General features: G+C 41.1%; 3 protein-coding genes across 5 annotated transcripts; 1 reads left to right on the forward strand and 2 right to left on the reverse strand.

Moving 5' to 3' along the window:
• Positions 1 to 4,461: 4,461 nt before the first annotated feature.
• On the reverse strand, positions 4,462 to 6,441 carry LOC126370234 (uncharacterized). The gene has a single exon (XM_050015045.1). It carries the CDS (start codon positions 6,424 to 6,426, stop codon positions 4,906 to 4,908), a length of 1,521 nt encoding a protein of 506 aa, XP_049871002.1. The 5' UTR covers positions 6,427 to 6,441; the 3' UTR covers positions 4,462 to 4,905.
• Positions 6,442 to 6,469: 28 nt separating this feature from the next.
• LOC126370198 (TELO2-interacting protein 1 homolog) lies at positions 6,470 to 25,498 on the forward strand. 3 transcript variants are annotated; one of them, XM_050014963.1, is made up of 18 exons: positions 6,522 to 6,592; positions 9,578 to 9,795; positions 10,146 to 10,288; positions 10,717 to 10,891; positions 12,124 to 12,316; positions 12,912 to 13,050; positions 14,490 to 14,661; positions 15,629 to 15,834; positions 16,373 to 16,561; positions 17,242 to 17,445; positions 17,980 to 18,150; positions 18,924 to 19,151; positions 19,369 to 19,511; positions 20,127 to 20,222; positions 21,212 to 21,524; positions 23,484 to 23,781; positions 24,599 to 24,824; positions 25,258 to 25,498. In XM_050014963.1, the coding sequence occupies exons 2-18, from the start codon at positions 9,605 to 9,607 to the stop codon at positions 25,468 to 25,470; spliced, it is 3,300 nt and encodes a 1,099-aa protein (XP_049870920.1). In that variant the 5' UTR covers positions 6,522 to 6,592; positions 9,578 to 9,604; the 3' UTR covers positions 25,471 to 25,498. The 3 variants fall into 3 exon arrangements, with proteins under 3 accessions (XP_049870922.1, XP_049870920.1, XP_049870921.1); XM_050014965.1 differs by lacking the exon at positions 9,578 to 9,795 and having other exon boundaries at positions 6,470 to 6,592; XM_050014964.1 differs by lacking the exon at positions 6,522 to 6,592 and having other exon boundaries at positions 9,418 to 9,795; positions 14,493 to 14,661.
• On the reverse strand, positions 7,223 to 8,811 carry LOC126370258 (uncharacterized). Its single transcript, XM_050015080.1, has one exon. The coding sequence runs from the start codon at positions 8,662 to 8,664 to the stop codon at positions 7,564 to 7,566; it is 1,101 nt and encodes a 366-aa protein (XP_049871037.1). The 5' UTR covers positions 8,665 to 8,811; the 3' UTR covers positions 7,223 to 7,563.
• Positions 25,499 to 25,598: the final 100 nt, after the last annotated feature.

Genomic DNA, 25,598 nt, shown 5'->3' on the forward strand with positions numbered 1-25,598 from the left:
TTACCATCGATATGTATGTATTACTTATGTAGATAGTTAAAGTACAAATCTTTTTGATCGGCTTTTTTTATTTTGGGGTAGTCAGAGGCACATCCATCGCAAGAGAGTTCATCTATCGAGCTATCTATTAAACCAATGATAGGTGGTGAGCCGTATCGCCGTTTATAATGGTCGAGCCAACTTTGTTAGTGAAATAATAACTCATTGGTGCAAGTCCGGTACCGGTGTTCGAACCGTCACTCGCCGTTTGAGAAGCAAGCCGGTCTACCACAGGACTGTAGCCATTGCGTGTAGACAAAGCAGAAAAAGAAGTATAAGTAAGAAGTAGAGAACTAGTAGAAAAAGAAGTACTTACATAACGAACGTCTCATCCGCCTAAAACTACTGCAGCTTCTCACAACCTGTATAGCCAGGGAAAAGAAGCTGCAAGAAAAACCTCGGCACATCGACATAAAAGGTAAATACTTTAATGTAAGTACTTCTTTTTCTTCTTCCAGTGGGTCGTTTCATGTTCACATCAGAAGCCGCTGCTCGTGATAGCTCAGATAGGAATGAAGGCCCTATGAGGTAAAGAAGACCAGGCCCTTAAAGGACTTAATTTTTCCACGAGGCTCCAAAGGTGCGATCTTTGGCCGAGGGGTGTCGCGTCTGACCCCGGCCGATAGTGCTATCTGAGCAGTTTATAACAACACTCTTATCGCCCTACGACTTACGGACAAACACCAGATATGGGTTTCAACTTTCACATTTGCACGATGTTTATGTAGCTTAGCGTTGAGTTTATTCGTTCTTGGATTTGTTTCTGCCTGTCACACATTTTGACACAGATGGTGGCTGTCGATTGCTCAGCCAAGTAGGTGTGCTCTCCGAGGCAAAACATTAAAACGATCTGATAAACCCTTCTAATCCAAGTCTAGCAAGAAGTGTTTCCTAGTAGTAATTGCCTAGAAGAAATTGCTCTAGAGCAATAAGTCCGACCAATTATTGTATCCATGTGTCAAGTCTGTGTTCTAAACTAAGTACTGTGCAATAAAGTGTATTCGTGTTTTTATTTTGGGCACTGTGCCTCGCTGTGATGCCTTGGAGGGGTTTTTAATTTGTAGATAACTGTGTGTTGTTTTGTGTTTAATAAATAAGATTATTTAATAAAAAAAAATTTACTTGATTTATTTGATTGTTTTCCGGGCAAGTAGTTAATGCCATCTGCGGCAAATCTACAATAAGTCACGTCAAAAAATAAAAAAGATTTGATTGTCGAATCCCAAAAAATCCTCAAAATAGTTATTGGAGAAAAATTCTTCGACCCTTATTCAGTGCTTTGGGTCGTCATAGTGGTGATGTTAGGTGGCGAGCTCTCCGAGTGGCGTCAGCACGATATTCTTCTTCCGTTCATCTCTGTCGGCTGTACTCCATCCATGTCTCAGTACTCACACCGTTCACACATACCTATAAATGTCCTTCTTCAGACAATCCATCACTTTACGGACAAAGAATATGAGACTAGTTGAAGGTGGACAGAACAGGTCAACTGATTCGCATTACTGAAAACAGAACGACATTACCATAGAAAAATAGTCGTCGGCCTCGAGGAAGGAGGCCGGCATAACTTCTTTCACCCTAAGGTTGCCTCGCCTATTGACTTATGTTTTTATTCGTATGTTTATGTCCTTTGTATATGTCGTTGTGCAATAAAGTATTATTGATTAATTGATTGAAGGAGATGTCATTTGAAGAACACACAGTTATGTAGGTACTTACTTAACTATAAGTAAGTATGTCCTATCAATATGTTAGACCCATCCATAGAGTATACAAATACCTAGTGTGTAGTGTGTGTGTGTGTGTGTGTTAGTGTGTGTAGTGTAGTGTATACCTCTATGTTCGTTATTCTGGTACTTAGTGGCTTGTGTGCACGTGTTTGAGTGTGTGTGTGTGTGTGTCTAGATGCACCTACTCACTATTAATTAGAGGTTTCATTGACTGCTACAATCGCAGCTGCATTCATTCTTATGATAATAATAATTTATTATAAGTACTCAATATAGATTCTGTCAAATCGTTCGAATGCAAAAAGATAGTACGATATCCGCAGGATCTCTATAGAGTTCTCAAGAACAGCTCTTTATCGGAACCCAGAGGTTCCGTAGATAAGTCACGAGGGTTCCGCGAAATATGGTCTATCGGACAAAATACCTAATATAAAGCAATTATTGATAAAACATGAAAATCAAACAAAAATATTTTCGCTTTTAATTTTCATTTTATTTACAGAGCATGTTTCTAATGATTGTTTTGTCATAAGGTACTATTCGTTTTTTCCTTACTTATTTTTTTAAGGGTCGACACAACATCAACCTAGCTTATAACCTTTTTACTTTTTTAAGTCTTACCCCACATACATTTTTAATTACCCTACATAAAACTTCTTAATATAAAAAAAATAGTATTTTATATACCGTCTTAAACCTAAATAAAGATTTTTATCTATCTACCTAACTAAAATGTCCTTCGGATACCGTCGCCGCCTGCGTGGTCGTCAATTTCCACATGCGGCAAATCTACAATAAGTCACGTTAAAAATAATAAATACAAAAAACGCAAGACTACAGTACAATCTTCAACCACAGAATAATAGTGTGATGCTAATTTTATAAATAGTGGTCCGGCTAGGCATCGCACGAGCAATACCCTATACTTACTTTCTCACGAAGCGAAACAAGTGCCGGCACAAAAACAAAACAAAATCAATAATCCCATAAAAAGTACAAGCCAGTTCTACGCTAGTTATTTTGTAGGGAACAACCACCTAGCTGGTATGTGCACTCAGCAATTACTTATGATAATCGTTGTATTAAACTCGTTATTAGACCGCTGGCTGTTTTTGCTACAGTTTTTGCGAAACTAACCTTTCTGGGCTGAATTCCTTTATAAAAATAGCCTGTTGAACGAACTTTTGTGTACTTACGTGAGAACGACTTTTGTACACTCATATGTATTATCTATAGACACTTCGTACAAACTCAGACAGACTAACACACTTATTTTCGTATGATGAGTAATAAGAAAGTTGGAATCTGGGACGATGGAAGGACAAAGATGGTGGATAAAATTTAGGCAAAATAAAATGTTTTTGCGTTCACAAACATTTTTGCACGTTGGTAAACTAATTGCGACCTTATTTCTCTTTGTGTTTTCTTAATAGGTTTTCGACAGCAAAGTCAAAGCCCGGGAACCCTCGCTGCACGAGTCGGGGTCGCACTTCACCGGCTTTTTTGACTTCTACCTTTTATAATAATTAGAGATCGGACACTTTTTTAAGGATCCGGGTACCCATCTATCCGGCAAAGTTACTATAAGTACATGCATTAAGTCAGCGATACTGAGCGGAACCCTCTGAAAAACCATGCCTTGAAAGAACCAGACCAGTATCTCTACAAAAGCAGGATCCGGTGCATCACTAATAATAATACCTCGGAAATATTCGGAAGGTCCGAAAGAAAGCACATATAGTCGGCACGTGCAGTTTTGATAATAAATTGTCACATTATGGACTTAATTAGATAATAATTATAGTTAAGCAAACATGAATGTGGGTTGTTAAGATTCACGGTCCAACGCGATCTACAAGGTCTTTATTTACATAAGGAAGCATAAAGAAGGGACCTGTAAATTGCCGTCAGGCTATTTCTTACAAAGATTTCTTTTTAATTTGCCAAAAGAAACGGGACCTGATGCCCCAGATTGTAAGACCCTAAGTAGGTACCTTGGGACTGCAAATTCGTCTATGATTAGTCGCTGTTGGTTTCTTATTAGACTGATAACTACTTACTGACTATCATGACGTAGGTATTGATAGAATTGTGACCTTATAATTGGGTAGTTTCCTAGGGCAAAGGTAAATTATGAAATTCTAATTACAAAATAAAGACAGATCTAAAAGTGCCAAAAACGTTTTAAATTGAAATAAAGTTCAACATTTTGTCACGTTTTTCTAAGTCACGGGTTGCTTTTTCATACAAATTCCAAAGTAATTTCGTGTTTTCACGTTTAATAAAAAGAAACTAATTCAGAGGGGTAATGCTGCCAGCCTGTTGGGCACCTTGCCTCGATGTGACGCATTGGAGGAGATGTTTTATTTATAAAATGTGTTTTAGTAACTAATTTGACTTAATTGGAAACTACCCTACTGGATGAGTTTCCGGCATAAAAGATATCCACATATGTGAAGTTAATTTCGTAGCCGGAAAATGGCTTCTAGTCTGCCACTACTATTATCTAGTTGCAAAAGCCATTTTGTATTATTATGATGCTATTATTGCACTCCACGTGTTCACATGAACGTGATAATTATCATTATAATGTGACCTATTTAATAGTAGAGCGTTATATAGGTATCACATTAAGTATATAAATAAAGGAAAAATTGCAATAAAACTTTTCTTCAGAAAAGAAAGAAAAATGTTTCTCGTATTTACAATAAACGTTTATTTACTCAACTGCCTTATCATTCAACACATGATAATATAAAAAAACCATAATAAGTAAGTAAGTATAGCACAATGACCGAATAACGTTACTACTATACCTATATACAACACCATATTTTACAATTTTAGCCATTACGAACTTTAATTAGCTTCAAATAACATAAATACGATCCGGACATTGATCGGCCATGATAAGCATTTGCTTTATCTAACATAATAATTATACGCTTACAATAATATTTGGTACGTTAGATATCTACTTAGTAGTTACAATCTTGTCGTGTCCCCGGTTATCGACTTGTTTTCGAGAACACGCGTATATAACGCGACAAATATCGCTACAGAGAGCTCCCACTCACGCACTATTCAGGTACTGAGTGTCTTAATAAATAGATCCTACTTGAAGATTAGGGCCCGTTCAGAGCGGCACGTTAGGGGGTGTTTTACAGGGCTCGGGCGGTTGGCGGCGCTGGTCGGGCGCGCACGACTGGTAGTACGCGCAGTACGGCAACGGGTCCCAGTACGCGAACAGGGCTTCCCTCGTGTCCAGCACAGTGTCCAGCAGCTTGCCCACAGTCGCCGCGTGGCCGCACCGCGACTGTCCTTGACACAAGTATGGCAAAGACACCCCTACTCGAGCTCCGATCGCAACCAACTTGTTCCCGTGCCCGTTCGTTGTATGTTCTTCGCGCACCAATCTGAACGACACGTGGCCGGTCATGGGTCTAGCTGCAGACAAGCGCGACACGAACCGCTGCACCCAAGCGTCGGCTTCATCGTCCTTTTGTGGGACTAACCCTTTCCTCACAGAGTCGACGCGGCACGTCACGTTGTTAACAGCACGTGATTCCTTCAATGTAGTGCAGGTGATGATCCTCTCGCCCTTCGGCTCTCGGATGATCACCCATGGTTTCTCAGCACTGATTTCTCTGGTAAACCTGAACTGACTTTTTTCTTCTGGCATGACAAATCGCATGCGATCTCTTGCACCGCGGGCTCCAGCGCTCGCAATGAAATGTCGACCTTCCTTCGCGGCTCCGCTGTCGTACCAGTGGCGTACATCTTCTTCACTGGCTACTACCCAGAACTGCGGTGTGGCGAGGCCGGCCGCTCGACATACTCTCATCAGCTCCAGCGGGTCATCCAACATGACGACGTCGCGGGCGCACGGCACGAAGCACTGACACCCGACCACTTCTAGGTGTTGTTTCGCAAGCGCGTCATAGTACGCAGGGGTCGTAGAACTTACTGGCACGTAGAACACCACTGATTCCGCGTCTACTATCTCTCGCAGCGACCGAGCGTAGGCGAGCGGGTCGGCCGGATTTGGACGCGGGATAGTGTAGAACCTATTGACAGCCGCCGAGTATTTCAGTAGGGAGAAATGACCCTCTATCTCGAACGCAACGACCCGTGCGCCCGCCGAGTGAAAATTCCTCGCCAGATGTAGAGCTTGAACCGAACTACCACCACTGATGAGCACGGTGCGAGGTTTGTACGAACTCTGCAGGAAGACGAGGCGACCGATCATCTTCAAAAATCCGATAGGATACTGCACACACTTCCAGAATATGAATAGAGATGCGGCGATCCATAACGTAGGCAGTACGATCAGGATTTGTTTCCAGGCGGGGTGTGAGATGAAGTTGAAGAGAGCGATGAACGGGCGGAGGAAGAGCCTGGGTCCCCACGTGATGATCCGGATGAAGCGCGGTAGCGGCGGCGGGCGCTCGGGGCTGATGGCACGCTCCTCCGGGATCAAGGAAAACGTGGACGAGAAGGAGCGGCGCAGCGCCGTGAAGGGCGGCGGCTGATGGGAGCATCTCTTGACGCGAGGGGAAAACACGAGCTCAGTGTTGGAGCGCGCGAGGCGCGTGTACTCGGGCGCGCAAGCCGGCATGGCGGGCGGGACTGGCGCGCGCGCTCCGCGCCGCTGCATATAAACTGCCTTGTTATCTTGCTGCGCGGGCGCCGCCGCGCATTACAGCCTCATCTTTGCACCCAATTAACGGTTACCTAGTTAAAAAAATAAACAAACAATTGGGAAGCAACTTCGTATCGGAAATTGTTTATTTTACCTGTCATTTGTTAAAAGGATTTTCCAGGTAAGTAATTTAGTCATTAGTAAACAATATCAAAGTCTGAATACGATAGTAGATATAATGGAAAATGTGAGGTGTTTGAAAAAAATGCATGTATTCGGTACATGGACGATCATTTAATGAAAATCTCAACAATATTAACCATTTACGTTATCTAATAAATAAGGTGAATAACAATTTATAATTATGTTATCAATTACCTAATACAAACTTGATTCTACCTATATGATACATGAAGACTAGCTTTAACAGATGATATCACAAATCAAATTTCCTAGGAACTACCAACCTAAATAAATACGACCTTAGAACACAACCTAAAGTTAGAATTTTTACTAAAATGTATTATACAAAAATATGTTCACTAAATATTTCAAATGTCTTGTAACTAAGTGTTACAAGCAACTAAAATATTGTAACAGTTCCTATATGTGAATGTGATGAACTCTGTATAATTACTACTTATAATAAGTAAATGCTAATTTTCAAAACTTTAAAATACCTAATTGTTTTTGGCAGTTTCAAATACTGGTACCATAAATATGAATGTTTACAAATAACTTGTTTATTATAAAAATGAACATAATTAAATTGTAATTAATGAATGATGCTGGTAATATAATTAACTACATATTCTATTAATGCAGTGGAAGACACAACACAGTGATAACAGCTAGAGAAATAATAGGTATGTTAAATGTTTTGATTGCATGTATAACATGTACACATAATATATGTTATGCATATGAGTACTGTACAAACAACAAACTTCACCTTTCGGTATGAAGAAATGCAACAATATGATTAAATACACAAAAAGTATTTCATAAATCAAATTGTAGACTGGCCAGAATATTGATAAAAACAAATAAACATTACAGTTACATTTAACAATATTATATTTATTTAATTAATTAACAAGTGTCCTCAAATCTACATCAGATTACAATACAAGAAAGCAGGCTCTGGTATAATTAGTCCGTAGTACAGGTTGATATGATGTTCCCAAAGGGTAGAGTTGTTTCCTTCAATTCGATTGAGCCATTCTTACACACTACATGCAACTCATTCTGTGGTTCCTTCTCAAACCTAAATCTTTTAGGGTGAGAGTCATCCATAAATCTACCTAACTTCAATATTTTGTCATCAACAAATATCTTATCAGCTATAAGATTAGTAGCCGGCAAATTGTTCAGTATGTCTGGAATCAACACTTCCACCTTCCCCTTCTCATGTATGAAAATACTGCTCTTGTCAACCAGCTGTGATGCCAGCATGTACACATCCCCACTCTTCAATGAAGCCTGTAGATTGCCTGAGAAATATGTTATGTGCAAGTTGCCTTGTTGAATCACATCTATCATAACATTTTTGTGAAGATGGGCCAGACGGATGTTACCCATTAGAGTAGTAAAATGAGACTTGTCACTGTAACATGACTTCACTACAATGGGCCCGGCGTGTGTGTTCACGTTGAGTAGCTGCGCCATTATGTTGTTGCAGCTTATGCCAGAATTCAATCCAGTCTTGAGTTCAATGTGTGATGCCTGCAACCGGCCTTCAGTCACCACCTCTCCCTCATTGCTCTCTACTTTGATGCGATGGGCTTTCAGATCTTTCACGATAACCTTCCCTTTGTCAGTTTTCACGACGAACTCCTCGCCTTCTAACTTTCCTAGTTCCACCGACGCTTTATCTGTTGTCGTGACCTGCACTTTCAACTGATATGGTACTTGTATTAAGCATACATCGCTCCTGTCCGAAGAGGTGTTCTTGTTAAGCAGTTCTAATCTTTTGGAAGTCTGTTTCACCTGGAAATCGTTCGTTCCCTTACCTTGGCTATACAATGTCATTACCAACTTGTTATGAGCTTTTATGTTGTGTACGTCGATGGGTTGAATTTTAACATGTATGGGGCTCTCAACAAATATACTTGTGTTGTTCTCGATGGTCTTCTCCACCGTCCTTACTGGGTTTAAATTATGCAAATTGTGCTGACTTCTAAAATTAACAAAAGATAACCTCAAAATCTTGAGGCACTTATGTACCACTCGTTGTCCACGGATGGAGAACATTTTGGCATTTCTTTATGTTCTACAAACTAAACTAAAAACATTATTTCAGACTTTAATCTAATTAATTTTAACTCGTTCCTTCTCATTTTTTCTAATTTGACAACTTTTTACACAAATGTCAGATCTTAACACCTGACTTTGACAAGCGACAGTAGAGGTACTTTTTTGTTCGGATACCTACAGATCGAACACATAGGTAATAGCCATAATAACCCACCAACTCACCACAATATGAAAACGACATAATTAATAATAATGACTTTGGCTCAAAGTAAGGGACTCCAGAGTCGTCCAATGTGGAAAAAAAACAATAATCGCTACATTTTGATTTAGCCTATTTTATTCCACTGGGGGGCAAATGCTTCCACTTTTCCCGATCCGGAAGTCTTGTGTGAACACCGACTATCTCTGGAATTCTGCAATTTCTGCAATAAATATATCACTTATCTCTCAACTCACTCACATTCATCATGTATGTAGTATTTATAGCGTGTATCCGAATGTAAATCTGCTCTTTTTTTTCTTTATATTTTTTTATTCAGGCAGGGAGGCAGACAATGTATTCGTACTGCCTCTTGTAAGGATATTTTGATTTATTTCTGTTTCTATCTACTCTAGTGCTGCGTCGTATTGGTATTGCTGCCTTCACTCGCATAAATAATTCTTATATAATCTCTTCACCTAATATATCTTTTGAACCTTTGAATAAAAAATCCATTTGAAATAAACGTTCAAGATAACACACAGCAAACTTCATAAACGCATCAATGTGACAGTTGCAGAGGTTGCAGAAAATTGCAACCAGTTTTCCGCAAAAATTAAAAACTTATCTCTAATACGATGTGAATAGCCATGTCATATTAAATATTCCAATAAGATTATTACATTGAATTAAATTATAACCTTTTGTTAGTTCTAAACAGTGTGTAAGGGCGCAAAGATGAATGCTGATCTGAAAGAGGCATTTTCTCAAATAAAACCAGTATGTGACCTGGTGATGGTGTGTCCTAATGCGGAGACCATCACGTCCTTCTCACAACGCGTGGAAGAAATGAAACAAGAAGCTCTCCAGGAGCTCCAGCAATATATCTTGTTCCCATTCATAACACATGTAAAATCTGAAGAGATTGAGTAAGTTACCTATATCTTATACTATATTTATTATACCTGTTAATCGTATATTTATACATACTTTGTATAGACAGATAACGTAATATATTACTTTTGTGTGTTATTATTTTCTAAGGATTAATGTGTGTAATGAAGTGAACTAAGTATCCCACTTAAAATGTCTCACTACGCAACACATTGCTGTATTAGATAAAAAATACTCACTTTTCATATTAATTATATTCCTTTTAAATATGAGGGTAGTCTTATGTACCTACATTCATATAATTTTTATAAGCTTTTTTATAGTAATTAAAGTTAGTGAAACTCTGTACCTAAGTAATTATTGTAATATAATGTATTGTTTTTAGTAAGAAATATGATCTGCAAAGTAAAATGGCAGATGCAATGCGGATGGTGTTAGAGAAAGTGACGGTGAACAGCTTCGAAATGTGCATGAAGATTGAGACAGCATTGCTTAGTCTCGTGTTCGACAACTCTAAGCCTGGGATGGGTAAGTGAGTTTTATTGTTCATCCTACCAATGTGAAACCTTGGTTTGATGATACTGGTCTGTCGAGGGGCACTTTAATTCCGGCATTAAGGGTGGTATTAATCTCAGCTGAGACTGCCCTCAAGATGATGTTCAAGCCCCTGTTTTGTACAAGAATTGTCACATTGAGGGCAGTCTTAAGGCTGAGAACAGTTTACTAATACTGCCCATAGAGTTTGATCTGGTCACGTAACAATAACTTTTACTTTTTAATAAGGAAACAAAACTGTCCCAATTGTGCATGCTGTGGGACTGCTGAGAATATTACACATTTCTTGGTGGAGTGTGACCAGAACAAAGAAATTAGAAGGATATTCCACCAAAATCTACATGGAGGACCATTGCCAAATCCTGTATACATGACTGAATATATGTTGTTGTTTTCCATAGTGGCAGATGTACCCGAAGAGTTGAAGTTGAGCGTGATGCAGTGCCTGACCACGCTGATGCTGCAGCTGGACAAACCGTCGCGGGAGACTCTGCTACGGACCCAAGTGCCCACACTGGCACAGGCCGTGTTCGTTGCTGTGCACATAGCTAAATTGGAGAAACATAGGCCATTGAGGTAGGGGTACTTTAATTCTCTTCTTCTCCTTTGTCCTCGCCTAATCATGCGGCGCCAAGTATCGCCCTGACAAACATCGTCTTCTTTGAGACCCAGCCTCTCCATGCCCTCTGGACATTTGGCAACCAGGTGGTTTCAGGTCTTCCCTTCTCCCACTAGTAGCCATGGAAATGAGTTTTTTCACGAGATGGTCGTCCATTCTTCTCATTACATGGCCATACTATCTAAGCCTGGATTCCGACATCTTGTCAGTTATGGGCACAACTTTAAAACTCCCTGTGATGTGATTGTTGCGCACTTTATCTTTTAGCATAACTCCCCCAGACCATCGTAGCATACGCATTTCTGTGGTGTGAAGTTGAGTTGAAGTTTCTGCTCGTATAGACACTCTTTTTTTTTTTCCTGGCTATATCTGCAATCAGTATCTTTTTGTTTTTTGTTTACTATGAGCAGATTTGGTATAAGTGTATTGTCAGGTAGAGTGTGTCTTCCAGCGAAGACAGCTACTCATAATTAACTAATCTATGACCACTCATTCTTCTGAGACACTCTAATTAAGATTTCTTTTTAAATACACTATATTGCTCTTTTAGGTGAATTGCTTTGATGTGGCCTTTTTAACTCCCCTGATCTTACGACAAATTTGAATACGTCCTAAAAGGAATCCCCATGCAACATTTGAGAGTCCTATCAACAATGGGTAATATTTAGCACTTCTTTTTAATTTATTTGTTTGTTTTTCTGTTCCATTATTTTTTTAAGGGAAGGCAAATTTCGTGTCTTATAAGGAAGTCAAAGTGGCCTTTGTTAAACAAGAATGGAGAATGCTACACCAACAAGAATGTGGCTCTTAAATAGGCTAGGAAACTAGCCTATTTAAGAGATTATTAGTCATATCACTTAATTTTTACTAAACATCAAAACACGAAATTACTATAAAAATTGTATGAAAAAGCACACTCTGACGTCATTAAAAAACATGTTAAAATGTCAGACTTATTATTACGTCTTGATTAAAATTCATAAATAACTTAAATAGAAAAAAGAAAAATGTTTTTCTTAGTTTTAGATCTGTCTTTATTTAGTAATCAGAATTTCATAATTTATCTTGGAACTTAGTACACGACTCAATTAACGATGATGATGACATTTACCACCACCCTGACACCAGGGTTGATGGGGTTGGTAATCCACCTCACAACCCACACGATAGAAGATGACATTTACCACAGACTAGCAGCAATAGACTGCTTGACGGCGCACACGGCGACGCACGCGAAGCTGACGACGGACAAGTACGCGATATCGGACCGCGCGTTGCAGCTGGTGGTTGTGGACACGCTGGCCAACATCCTGCCCGGCGTGCTGGCCGCCCTGCAGGACGTGGCTGTGTGCCACCACAACCCGGGACACGCCGTCGTCGTGGTGAGTACAAGATAGATATTTTTTAATCCAGGTAATTGAACTTTCTCAACTTTTAATTTACTTTTTTTTAATAAATAAACTTATTTATATTTAAAAATAAACTTATTTATCTAAAAAATAAACAATGAATAAAAATATACGACAGAAATTACAAACATAAAATTAAAAGGTACCTAAACTAAAAATAATAGAAAAAAAACAGTGAATCTCTGTAATCTGTAGGTTGTGTAGGTCTGTGTAACACAGGTCCAGATTCCTGTAGACACCTCCTAATTTTATTATAAGTTGTACCTGTCATTTTTTTACCTGCCAAAGTGGAAAGGGACGGGCGATTGACAGCTGACTGATTGAATAGACATCTCGCTGGTATTAAACCCGTTTGCCGTGTGCTGTCAACTTAATTCTGTCGGGTGTTTGGCCAATGTAAAATTTTGAAAGGGTTTTTTAAATTTCTGCCTAGTAATGTCTGTCGATTACCAGTCCCTTTCGTTTTGTGTGTATAATGAGAGGTATAACTTAAAATAAAATTAGATGGTGTGTATAGGAACCAGCACTATACGTAAGTAACTAAACGCCCATTTTCTTCTGCTCCCAGGCGGCAATAGAAGCAACGCACCGTATCCTCTGCTTGACAATGCAGGACCGTCTGATGCCGCGCCGCGCCGAGCTCACCCCTCAAGACTTCGCGCGCCTCGTACGGGAGAAGACCGGCCCAGACAGAGAAGTAAGCAAGGGTTAGTTAGAACAACTTATTTTGTTACTAGTCAGGGCCAAACAAATTTAAAAAAAATGTTTATTTTCAATGTAAATTGAACAGAAAACTTGCAAATTTATATTTGAATTCTACGCTTCTGTTGTGCGCCGGTATGACGCGACGCAAAATATCTTCAACAACAAAGTTTTTTTAATTTCCAAAAGCAATATACATATTAAAATACCATGACAATTCATGATGATTCCGTGCTTCGGAGGGCACGTTAAGCCGTTGGTCCCGGCTATTAGCCGTAAAAACACCTCCACCAACCCGCAGTGGAGCAGCGTGGTGGAGTATGCTCCATACCCCCTCCGGTTAATTGAGGGGAGGCCTGTGCCCAGCAGTGGGACGTATATAGGCAGTTTATGTTTTATGTTTTATGACAATTCATGAGACATGAAATTAGAATAAAGAATAATACTACGTATAGAACGGTAAATCTCCGCCCCGCACTAATTCGTAGGTAGATTTACCTCACCCCCTCAGGGTTGTACTCTAGTCTGAATGGACGTAAGCTATGGAATAAGGGGGAGCGCGCGCAGATTGTCTGTCTCCCTCTCACTTACGTTACGCGGCACGAATTAAATTATTGTGTGGGGTGTGCTGCGAGCAACGATAAATCTTTGTAGGCACCATCTAATTTTATTTTAAGTTATACATGTCATTTTCGAATCCGACGAAAAGGAAAAAGACAGGTAATTAATAGGCATAAAATTATTGGTACACACGTAAATTTTAGGCACGAATATTAAAAACCCTCCCAAATTTATATATTGCCCAAATTACGTGGACAGCACGCGTCAAACGGGTTGCATACTAGCGAGATGCCTATTTTATTCGCCCGGGTTATTCATTAATTTTAAAATTTACAGTTGTCAATCCTCCGTCCCTTTCCTTTTCGACGGATAAGGAAATAACGGGTATAATTTAAAATTAAATTAGCAGATGTCAGGAATCGGGGCCAATGTCTTAAAGAAATCTGTTGGGTTAAAAAGTAAAGATCAAAAATATTGCAACTGGACATTTGCGCATATAAATATAAATGCGCAATGTTCTCAAATGTCAAATAACATAAACTCATAATAAAATATAGGAAAAAAAAATTGCAATATTGCTTTTTTTCATGAATTGCATCCATTTGGCTACGGTAGACCCTCTATCATGTTTGATTTGTCACTATTCTACTCAACTTATACATTGTTTTAAGTTGACGCGGTTATTATCATAATTAGAACACATAATAACGGGTTCACGGCAACAGTGTCGAAATATCAGGAGTCTCATATCCCTGCTTTAAGCGCGGTAAGAACCCGTTATTATGTGTTCTACTCAACTTCTTCGGGATGATAGGCAGAACAAAGTCCCTATGTTTTCTCTACTCCTAGTTTGTTTAGAAAAGCTAAAACATTCGTTCCTCAGCAGAGAAGAAACAGAAGTTCCTACCGAAGCGTTCCCCGGAGTGGTATGCTATGGCGGGTGAGAAGTTAGCAGTGGTGACCCGCAGCCTGGTCTCCCTCAGCAGACATGAGCACTACCGAGTCCGGAAGGAGCTAGCCGTGATGTGCTACAGGATCCTCTCCGAGTGTAACGCGTGAGCATACATCATCATCTCCCTCATCAATAAAAGAACAGAAAACTGCAACTTACCGTACATCGCTGGGTACAGTACATAATACTCCCCAAATGGACAAGTAACGAGGTATACTCCACCACGATACTATACTGCGGTTTGATGGAAATTTTCAAATATCTCCCCAGCGTTATCCCGTTTTCCGCAGAGTCCGCTTACTAACCTAAAGATTTGACAGATCCAGGTTTTACAGAAGCGACTACCTGCTTAACCTTCCAACGCGCGAAGTGAAAACCAGCCTAATATAGATCAGGCCACATACCTCCGAAACGCATTTCTCCGGAATGTGGGTTTCTTCACGATGTTTTCCTTCATCGCTAACACACGCGTGAGCATACAATCGACAATCATTCTACATATAGAATAAGTTACTATGGTCCTGTCTTATATCATGTGGATTATGAGATGGATTACCAACCTCATCAACCCTGGTGACAGGGTTACTATTGAGCCGCCAAAGGCCCTTCACATGACTCATGTCAATTACGTATTCACATCAGTAAGTAGTAACCGGACCAACGGTTTCCCCGCTTACTTAACGTGCAATCTGAAGCACGGATCATCTTACTTTCGGATATTCGGATGATCAGCCTGCAATGTCCTAACGAAACCAGAGCTCGTAAAGTGATTTTTGTGATGATTATGTCCCCACCGGTATTCGAACCCATCACTGGACCACGATTACTACTGATTACATAATTACGGTCAATAGCCGGGCTTAAAGTACCCTCCGAAGCACGGAATTGTCTTACTTTTTCGGACAATCTGATTCAAGTCTGCAATGTCCTTACCAAACAAAAGAGTCATTTCGACAATATCCCCGTTGGGAATCGAAGCCGGACCTCCAGGTCGTGAGCTCGCTCTAACCACACCGCTAGACCACTGAGGTTATGTCAATACTTTTCAATGAATAGTCTGTGCATTCCAGGACAATGCAACCGTCCGCGCCCACAGCCCTGGACGTGCTCATATCTCTGTCAAAGGACGAGTACCCAGAGGTGTCTCAATACTGCACGACGGCTGTTAGATCTTACCTCTCCAGCAATAAGGCCGAGATTAACAAAACCATGGACGGCATCAGGGATAATTTTGTCGCCATACTCAGCGGGTTGGCCAGGATATTGAATAATGTTGGTGAGTGTGATTTTGTTGAACTTCACAGACAGGGCGGACAACAAAATGATCCTACAAGCGCTCCGCTTTTCTTTTTGAGGTTCTGAAGCCTAAAAATAATAGTAGTAGTAGTACTTATATAGCCGGGGACAAGAAGCTGCAGGAAAAACCTCGGCACAGGACCCTAGACGTTCTTAAAAAACAATTAGGTTGTTTCCTAGGTCAAAAATAAGTTATGAAATTCTGATTACTAAGACAGATCTGAAGGTGACAAAAAACGTTTCCTTCTTTTCTATTTAACTTATATATGAATTTTAATAGAGAAAAATATAATGATAAATGCGACATTTTGTCACGTTTTTCTATGACGTCACAGGTTGCTTTTTCACACAAATTCCAAAAAAGTAACTGTTTTGACTAGTTGGAAACTACCCTTTTTAGTAATTTGGCTGCCTAATATTACTTCCCAGACAGTTAATCCCATGCATTAATATCTTCTAAGTAATCAATACCCTTATAAAGTAACCTTTTTTACAAAGATTCTGTGTAATGCGTCCAGATGCGTCTCGCAAGCTGACAGCGCTGGATGTCCTGCATGGCTACGTGGAGATGTTGTGCGATGACTCGCGGCCTCAGCGGCTGACGGCAGCGCTGAGCGCCCGCGACCACATGCAGCGAGCCTGCGACGCGCTGCTGGAGGCCGCCGCGCTCGAACCCGTCACCGCGCTGCAGCAGTACGCCACTAGAGGTGAGGATATAATATAACAGTCGCACAAAAAGGCTAGACCAGTATTTTTCCACGTGACTTATTGTAGCCTTATTGTAACTTTAAGGTCATTTTTGAAGTGTAGTAGTCATCATCATCAGCCCATTAACGTCCCCACTGCTGGGGCACGGGCCTTCCCTACGGATGGATAGGGAGATCGGGCCTTAAACCATCACGCGCGCCCAGTGCGGATTGATGGTTATTAACGACTGCTAATGCAGCCGGGACCAACGGCTTAACGTGCCTTCCGAAGCACGGAGAAGCTTTTTTTGTGGTCACCCATCCTATGACCGGCCTTTGCGAAAGTTGCTTAACTTCAACAATCGCAGACCGAGCGCGTTTGCCGCTGCGCCACCGAGCTCCTCAACTTGAAAGTGTAGTAGTAAATGTAGTAAAATATTTCCGATAGAAATTGTTATATCCCATACAATATAAAACTCTTTATTGCATAATCGCACAACAAAAAAAACTGTTTACAAGCAGGACAAAAGAAGTATGTAAGGCACCTTATTGCCAAATAGCAATTTCTTCCATGTCCAAAGCTCCAAGAAAAACGCTATCCCGCTATCCCTGTAAATGGTCGCGTGTGATTTATTTTGTACCTATTTTATGAAATATCTGAACTTTTTTCATAATAACTACTGTTATATTTGTCTCCCCAGACGTATCATCGCCACCTCCAAAGGACGCGCCGTGGTGCAAACTCCGACACCTGGACTCGGCCAAGCTGGAAGACCGACTGCGCACCGTGCTCCGGCTGATCGGTGGCGCGGAGTGTGGGGAGCTGGTGGCCGACCAGCTGCTGGAGTTGTTCCTTCAGCAGAAAGACAGTCGGGTGGTGTATGTCGTCAACTGGATGGCTGCGGGTAAGAGACTCTACTGTCTAGGTCATATTGACAGAAAGCGATGGAGCATTCACGTTCTGCATTTGTGTGTCAAAAAGAGCTTTATTACCTAACTTTTAGCAGATAACACGAGAGTACAAAAAAAGAACAATTTGAAAAAGAATAGCAGCGAGTGTCCTTACTCATCATCATCATCATCAGCCCATTCACGTCCCCACTGATGGGGCACGGGCCTTCCCTATGGATGGATAGGGAGATCGGGCCTTAAACCATCACGCGGGCCCAGGCGCGGGCGCGGGCTGTTCTTACTATTAACCTCTTATGACCGAGATTTCCAGACACAATAGATAAACAATGGGGTTTGGATTTATAAAGATCATTCGGTCTTAGGAGGTTATAGAATTTTTACAACGGCAACATACCTACTTTGGGAAAATTCCCGGGAACGGCGCATCAGTGGTAAAATGACTTTTGCCCATTATAGTTTTAAATATTGTTTCTTGTGACTGCACATGGATATGTGTGTAATTAAATGTGTTAATTCTTCTTTTCCAGCGGAGAACTCTCCTCTTAGCTTGGCCCGGCGCGTGCTAGACACGTACATAGCGGAGAACATGTGGTACTCGCCGCTAGAAGTACGCAGCTCCGAGCCGCCTCTCACCACCCAGGATACCTTGGATGCTACTGTCTACAACCCTCGCGCCTGGATCAAGGATAGCGTGCCCGGTGAGTTGATCAGATTGTGGCGGATCACCTAGTTCCGCACGTACCACATAGATGGCGGTGAAGTTGGGTAGTTTCCTAGGTCAAAGTTAAATTACGAAATTCTGATTACTAAGTAAAGACAGATTCTACTTTTTCTATTTAATTTATTTATGAATTTAAATAAAGAAACGCAACAACGCGGCCAGCGTGATGGGTACATTTGAGCCGGCTATGCTCCGAGGCGAGCTATTTGACTAACTTTAAGTGTAAGTAATGTCTAGTTTTTAAGCAATGACATGTGTTTTTTGTAACACTTATTTATTTATGACAATAAATTGCATTTGTAAAGAATAAAGAAAAACGTAATAATAAGTGCGACATTTTGTCACGTTTTTCTATGGTTGCTTTTTCCATAGTAATTTCGTGTTTTGATATTATTAAAAAGTAACTGATTTGACTAGTTTCCTTATTGGTTGAATATTCTTTGAATATAGCGACATCTATTGGTTTTCCTTCGTTGCATATTTAAAACCTTTGAAATTGACGTATGATATCCGAAAGGAATTGAAGGTTCAAAAATTGCGCGCTAGATGGCGCTGTTCGTGATAGGCGCTCATCGATGCCCTGAAACGCGCTAACGATATTTGCACAGCGCAACGTACAAGATTCAGCTTAACACCGCCACATTGTGTGGGTAGCATGCCTTGGCAATAGCAAAAGCCTTGCCGCCAAAAATAATCGTATCTATATAGTGTCCGGGGTAACTTTACTTAGCCGTACTTTCCCCCCGCCAGACCTATACGAGGGTGCAACAGAGACGCGCTACACGGGCATCAGCTACCGCGCCCCCCGCGTCACCCCTCTCCCAGACCCGGACTCCTGCGCCACGCTCGTGGAAGCTCAGGACAATATGCTGCTCAGCTGCCTGCTCACTGAGGGGGTTGGATTGATGGCTACTAGGCTCAAGGAGCACTACCAGCCGTATTTGTTGAAGACGCTGTGCTTGCTACTGGAACGTGTGGGTGAGTTGATTTTTCCAGTTCCACGCCGCGCTGCAAGGGACGTGTGCTTCGACCAATAATAGACTTAAAAGCAGCGTGTGCTGGCGTAGGCAAATGTCGTGCGTGTAAGAAATAAATAGTAAGTAAAAACCCTATCCATCCATAGGGAAGGCCCGTGCCCCAGCAGTGGGGACGTTAACGGGCTGATGATGATGATCTAAACCCGGGCTCGTTTCAGGCAGTAAATACGAGATGCTGCACCTAGCGGGTCTGAAGGCAATAAACGACGTGGCGCTCGCGTGCGGACATCAGTCGGTGGGGGACCTCATACGACACAACGCAGACTACTTCACTAACCAAGTCACTGTGAGGCTTAAAAAGGTCAGTTTCGAATTCACTAAGGTAAGGTCATAGAATAAACAATAACATTACGTACAGAAGGGACAGCTTCTGGCTAGGGTTCTCGACCTGGAGGTCTGGGTTCGATTCCGGATGGGGACACTGTCTAAAATCGCTTTGTGAGACTGCGACCTTTATTTGGCTTGGATATTGCAAGCTAAGTTACCTGGTTGTCCGAATAAGAAAGGTCACTCCGTACTTCGGAAGGCACGTTAAGTCGTTGGTCCCAAATTTCAACCCGCAGTGGAGCAGCATGATGGAGTATCGTCCAAACCCCCTCCGGTTGATTGAGAGGAGGCCTGTGCCCAGCATTAGACCTGTACCAATTGGGTATTGGGGACTCGTCATTTTTTACACAAGGAACGTCTCATCCGCCTAAAAGTACTGCAGCTTCTCACAACCTGTATAGCCGGGGAAAAGAAACTGCAAGAAAAACCTCGGCACAGGGCCCTAGACGTTCTTTAAAAAAAAGCAATATTATTATACAATTGGGTAGTAGAAATCTATCTCTGTCAAAAAAACGTTTTCTTTTTCCTTTTTAACTTATTTATAAATGTATCCGAGCTTGATTTGACTGCTAAGAAAAATATTTTTCAGGCTTGGGACAGTCAGTCGGCGTTACAAATATTATCTGTGGTCATGGAATACAGTGACGCCTCTATACTGGACTGCCTCTACGGCATCGTGGAAGATGTAAGAATATCTTATCCAGTTACCCTAGTACTATGTAACTTTGTAGAATTTAGCAGTACGGTCACGAGCATCAATATGCTTATACTTTGGTACCATGTCATATGATGTTTTTCATAAAAAAAGAATAAAAAGCTATAAATAAAAAATGTCCTCCAGCTCACCACATCGAGGCAAAGTCCCCAGAATACTGGCCACGTTGCCTCGCTGCACCGCCAAACTGACCCTTTGGGGAAAATAACTGCCTGCTCTAGGGTCGGAAGTTGCCTCGATGAGGCGAGCTGAAATCGTCTTTAAAAACTGACGTGCTTCTGGACCCCATGGGCCCAACGTTTCTACAGCAAAAGGCAAGAAAAAATAACCTGATACTTACGCCGCTTCCCTAATACCGCAGCCGTTTGTTTTTTGTATGTTTTTTATATAAGTTTTGAGCCTTTTACTGGTGAACGTTTCCAAAGTGGGAATTTTCCGTTTTAAAAACTCTAATAGTAAGGAAAATTGCAGCTGTGCTGTTTTTTTAATTTATTATTTCTTGTACTCTGGTGTTATCTGCTTAAAAGATAGGTAATAAAGCTCTATTTAGATAAGTAGCGATTGATGAATGTCGATGAAGCAGGAGAAGTGTGTCAGGATCGAAGCAAATGGAATTCAATAGGGAAATAGACCTGAGTTTATGTATATAGGTATGTTTTACATAAGTTTTGGCCCTTTTTACTGGCGTGAATTCCGGCCAAGTAGTTAATGCCATCTGCGGCAAATCTACAATAAGTCACGTCAAAAAAAAAAACGCGTGAACAACTGGGCACCTTCAGGCCTATTGTCTTAAACGTTGTACTGGGTGAGAGCCTTCAGCGCTCCCCATTTGTCCGGCCAAGTAGTTAATGCCATCTGCGGCAAATCTACAATAAGTCACGTCAAAAAAAAACTGGCTTGAACGTTTCCAAAGTGGGTATATTCTCGGAATATCACTGGTAACGACTCATAACTTGCAGGTTCTAGTCCAAAGCTGCGATAAGTACTACGAACGGAACCTCGACGCGTATCTGCAAGTGTTCCTCACCTTTATACAATGTATACAAAAGTGGTTCCCCCCCGACGAAACACACAAACAACACAGTGCCATAGACACAGACATAGACCTTCTAAAAGACGTCGTAGAGTTTATAAACAACAAAGAAGAAGCGGAAAGGTTGCTGAGTACAGAAGAGTTTGAAGAAGAGTGCGGGAAAAGTGTAGAGGAGATGTACAGAGAAGATCAGAAGAGAAAAGAGGAGGATATATTGGATTATGATGATAGAGTTACGCGTGAGTGTTCTTGTTTAAGCGAAATCGACTATGATGCCAATGAGGGACTTTTCAGGCTACGTTCCCCAAAAAATAATAGATGGCGCTGTTCAGATTTAACGTGAATATTACCTATTTTCTCACTAACATAGTTATTCAAAAATATAATCTAATGTCAGAGGCATATATAAAAATAATTCATATTTGGATCAGATACGTATAGAATTATGTTGTTACCTATATTAACATAAACTGCCTATATACGTCCCACTGCTGCCACAGGCCTCCCCTCAATCAACCGGTTTACCTATATTACTTCTCTTTATTTTGATCAGAATAATAATCGGTAGGTACCCTCTCCGGTTGATTGAGAGGAGGCCTGTGCCCAGCAGTGGGACGTATATAGGCTGTTTATCTAATAATCGGTAGATATGTTGTGGTAGGGAGCCTTCCCTACCACCTTCCGTGCCCCAGCAGTGAGGACGTTAATGGGCTAATGATATGTTGTGCCTGGGTGTAATAACAAGGGTCATCATTTATACCCAAAAATAAAGATAAAAGATGCATATATCTGTTATCCATGAAATTAGAAGGTTAAACGAAGGCAAATCTGTACAGCGCCATCTGTATTCTTTTCGGGCAACGTCGCCTGGAAAGTCTCCCATTTCTATTCGATATACTACTTACGTTATTTGTTACCGAGATATTCTAACGGCTACCAAAGGAAGCAAGTAATCGAACGCACGTAGTCAAATAGCCTGGTATTAAATGTGTTCCTCTAGTTGTAATGTATACCTATATTGATTTCAAAGATGTGTTGCTGTTGCAGTTTCTTGGGATTTCTTCTCCTCAGCCATAACACCTTGCGATATGACGTAGATTCAAAAATGTTAAATTGACCTTCAACAAATTTATCCATGATAATTACGTTGAATAAATAATTCTGATTCTATTGCAAACTGACATACAATATGTAAAAGCGTATCGTCTAATACAATCGTGATATAAGAAAACCAGGTATGCTCAAAAGTGACAGCTAACATTTCAAGGTTAGCCCAGCTAACGTCATCCCAGCGTAAAAAATAAATTACCCACGACCAATATTTTTAATTTACAAAGCAATTTTAAATTTTTAGTAAGAAAGAAACGTTTATTATAAAGGGACACCACAGTAACAAATACAAAACAAATATATAATTTAAAACACGGAGTAACACACAACTTACAATCAAACAAAACACATAATAAAACAACATACACGAGAAATACAAATAATTGAGTGTATGGACTGGTCAACGATGGTGGTGGTGTCCTTTTATAAAAGGGCCTCACTCAGCATAAGCCGCGGCGCGAGCCACGACGCTGGTATTCTGTGGACCCATGCTAAGTGAGGCACGGAAGCCGTGTCTCCCACAAATACAACTTGAATGAATACATAGTAAAAGAGTTACTTACAGTTTTAATGATTTTTATATATGTGACGAGTTCTATTAATTTTCAATTATAAAATTTACGTCCTTGGCATGTGAGACTTACGTCATCAAACGGTTAGAAATGGTGGCTTTTCATAAGATTGAGCATAGGTACCTGGTAATAGCATTATGGGTCACTGCCCACTCAACAAACATCTATTTAATTTAGGAATAACGGGCAGCCCACTTTGTAGAGGATGTCTGGATGCAGAAGAAACTGCCCTCCATGTAATCCTGGAATTCACGGGAATGGGGTCGCTCCGCGAAGACTGTGAAAACCCCGGGAGGCTTCTGAGCTTCTGGAAGGAGTTAGGTTGGCTTACGTAGTCAAGAATTACACGCATAAGGGCCATCTTAGAGTCTAAATGCGGAAAACAGAGCCCACTAACATAACATAGGTACCTGGCTTTCTTATACCATGAATACAATAATCCTATGCGAGTATCTACATTATAGTTACCACTAGATTAAATCCCCAAATGAATATCTCTTCTCCTACATCTTACAGAAGAAAAAGAACCCCTCCCCCAACACATAAGAGTAACCGTGACCATCTTAAGACGGAGCATCAACTTCATAACGTCGCGGCGCCGTCACGAGTCCCTGCTCGCCCTGCAAGTAGTGGCGGCGGGGTTGCCAATACTGCGAGGATATGAGGATGAGTTGCTCCCCTTGGTGCACCAGGCCTGGGCGCCGCTAGTCGACAGGTTCCACATAGAAGACCCAGTGGTGCTCCGCCGCGCACTGTCTCTGCTAGTCACCATGGCCGAGCTGGCCAAAGACTTCATTAGGAGTCGCACTGTTAAGTGAGTTGGATTTTCTATATTTATCATCATTATCTTCTACTAAAATGGTGTCGGGATCCACTTCAACGTGATAGTTCGTCTATGCAATGGTAACCAATCACCATACGGTTAGTGTATTAGGTTTGTATGGGCCGCTAGCCACATACACTTTACTGCTTGCTGATTGTAGAGATGAATGATAACTCACTGATACTAAAATAGTTCCTTTTGTTCTTAAGTACACAGTAATATAATTGATACGTAATTAATGCTATATGATAGAGTGATATGAGTACACGCGGAATGCTTGCTAAACGCGGACTGACGTGTAATGACGTAATTATTACAAAACGTGACAAAAATGCTGAAAGTGCAATGCAAGTTAGTTATACCCGTATTTTTCAGCTGTGTATAATCTTATTAATATAGTAAAAACTGACAACCTGTATAATAAGCATAACCCAGTCCTCATAACTCACGGCCATCCCGGACCTACTCGAAGTCCCTTTCTGAAAACAACGTCTCACTAAATTATTTAGCATTCGATATGTAGCCGTACTATTCATCCCATTATCATCATTGCTTTATTTTTTTCTATTTATGTAAATGCTAAACTTGGTGACATAATGGAATAGTTTGTACACAACTGTAAAGTAGACGAATAGCAATCTTATGTATGCGACAGTACGTCTTTTTATTTTCAAAACCCTTGCTTCCAAAATAATCGCCGCCATCTTCTCCCCTCCACACTACCCAGGACACGATCATAATCTGCATCACACACACATCGTGTTCATAATATTTTTTCAGTCCCACATTTATCATTTTAATTCCACAGAGAAGTCCTCCCAAGCATCCACAAGTACCTCCAAAAGTCAGCCTTAGAGAGTTACCTGAAGGACGCGGGGTCGGCGTACCGCAACAGCCAGGCGTACACGCTTCAGGTGGCGGCCCTGACGGCACTGCCCAACCTCGTGGTAGACCTGCAGCTCGATGACAAGGTTATGGAGGCCATGGCCAGTGTCAGCCTGTACCTGTCCAGGAAACAGCCCAAGCCTTTACAGGTGAGATTAGTTGCTAAAGAATTTCGGGTGTACACGAGAAACTTAATAGTTATATTTGTTCAACAAGCAACAAGTGATTCTCAAATAGACTCATCGATATATAAGTACCGTAGATTGAACATGAGCGCCCAAAAAATGAGACGAAAAGTTATATGCACACCCGGGTTATATATGCATTCGGAAATAGAGATGACGGCAGAGAATTCCACTCTCTAGCAGTGCGCATAATGAAGGACGATGCGAAGCGCTTTGTGCGAATAGTTGGGATATCCCCCAAATAAGGATGGAACCCGGCCGTACGTCTGGAAGTCCGAAGATAAAGGGGGGATGGTGGAATGAGCTCGTGTCGATCGCGGGCACACCCCCCGAAGTGCAGTCTGTAGAATAACGACATACTAACTATTTATGTTGATGTATAACCAATTAATTACAGGCCCTAGCAGTGACGTTCTTCAAGGCTATTCAAGAATACGATTATGGGGCGACCTGGCACTACTTACGGCGGGTGTGTGATAACGACACGGTGTTAGAACCCCCCATCGCGCCGATGAACCTCGAACCCATAGTCGGAACCCCTTACGAACCAACCTGCGATGACTACGTCCACAATATCGGACTAATTTGGAACAATGTACACACAATGTAAATAATTAAATGGATATTTTATGTAACTACTTACGTGTTTTATTCTCTGACTAGCTTTTGCCCGCAGCTTCGCTTGCGTTAAATTCATGGTAACATGATTCCCGTTTTCTAATGTATAATTTTTTTAGC

The sequence above is a fragment of the Pectinophora gossypiella genome, chromosome 10 (assembly GCF_024362695.1).
Source record: "Pectinophora gossypiella chromosome 10, ilPecGoss1.1, whole genome shotgun sequence".
NCBI classification, from domain to species: Eukaryota; Metazoa; Arthropoda; class Insecta; order Lepidoptera; family Gelechiidae; genus Pectinophora; species Pectinophora gossypiella.

Excerpts from the sequence above, each read along its gene's own strand:
- LOC126370234 (XM_050015045.1), bottom strand. The coding sequence starts at position 6,426 with ATGCAGCGGCGCGGAGCGCGCGCGCCAGTCCCGCCCGCCATGCCGGCT.
- LOC126370258 (XM_050015080.1), bottom strand. The coding sequence starts at position 8,664 with ATGTTCTCCATCCGTGGACAACGAGTGGTACATAAGTGCCTCAAGATT.
- LOC126370198 (XM_050014963.1), top strand. The coding sequence starts at position 9,605 with ATGAATGCTGATCTGAAAGAGGCATTTTCTCAAATAAAACCAGTATGT. Across the intron at positions 18,151-18,923 it reads GATCAAGGATAGCGTGCCCG|ACCTATACGAGGGTGCAACA; the intron begins GTGAGTTGATCA and ends TCCCCCCGCCAG. Across the intron at positions 23,782-24,598 it reads ATTAGGAGTCGCACTGTTAA|AGAAGTCCTCCCAAGCATCC; the intron begins GTGAGTTGGATT and ends TTAATTCCACAG.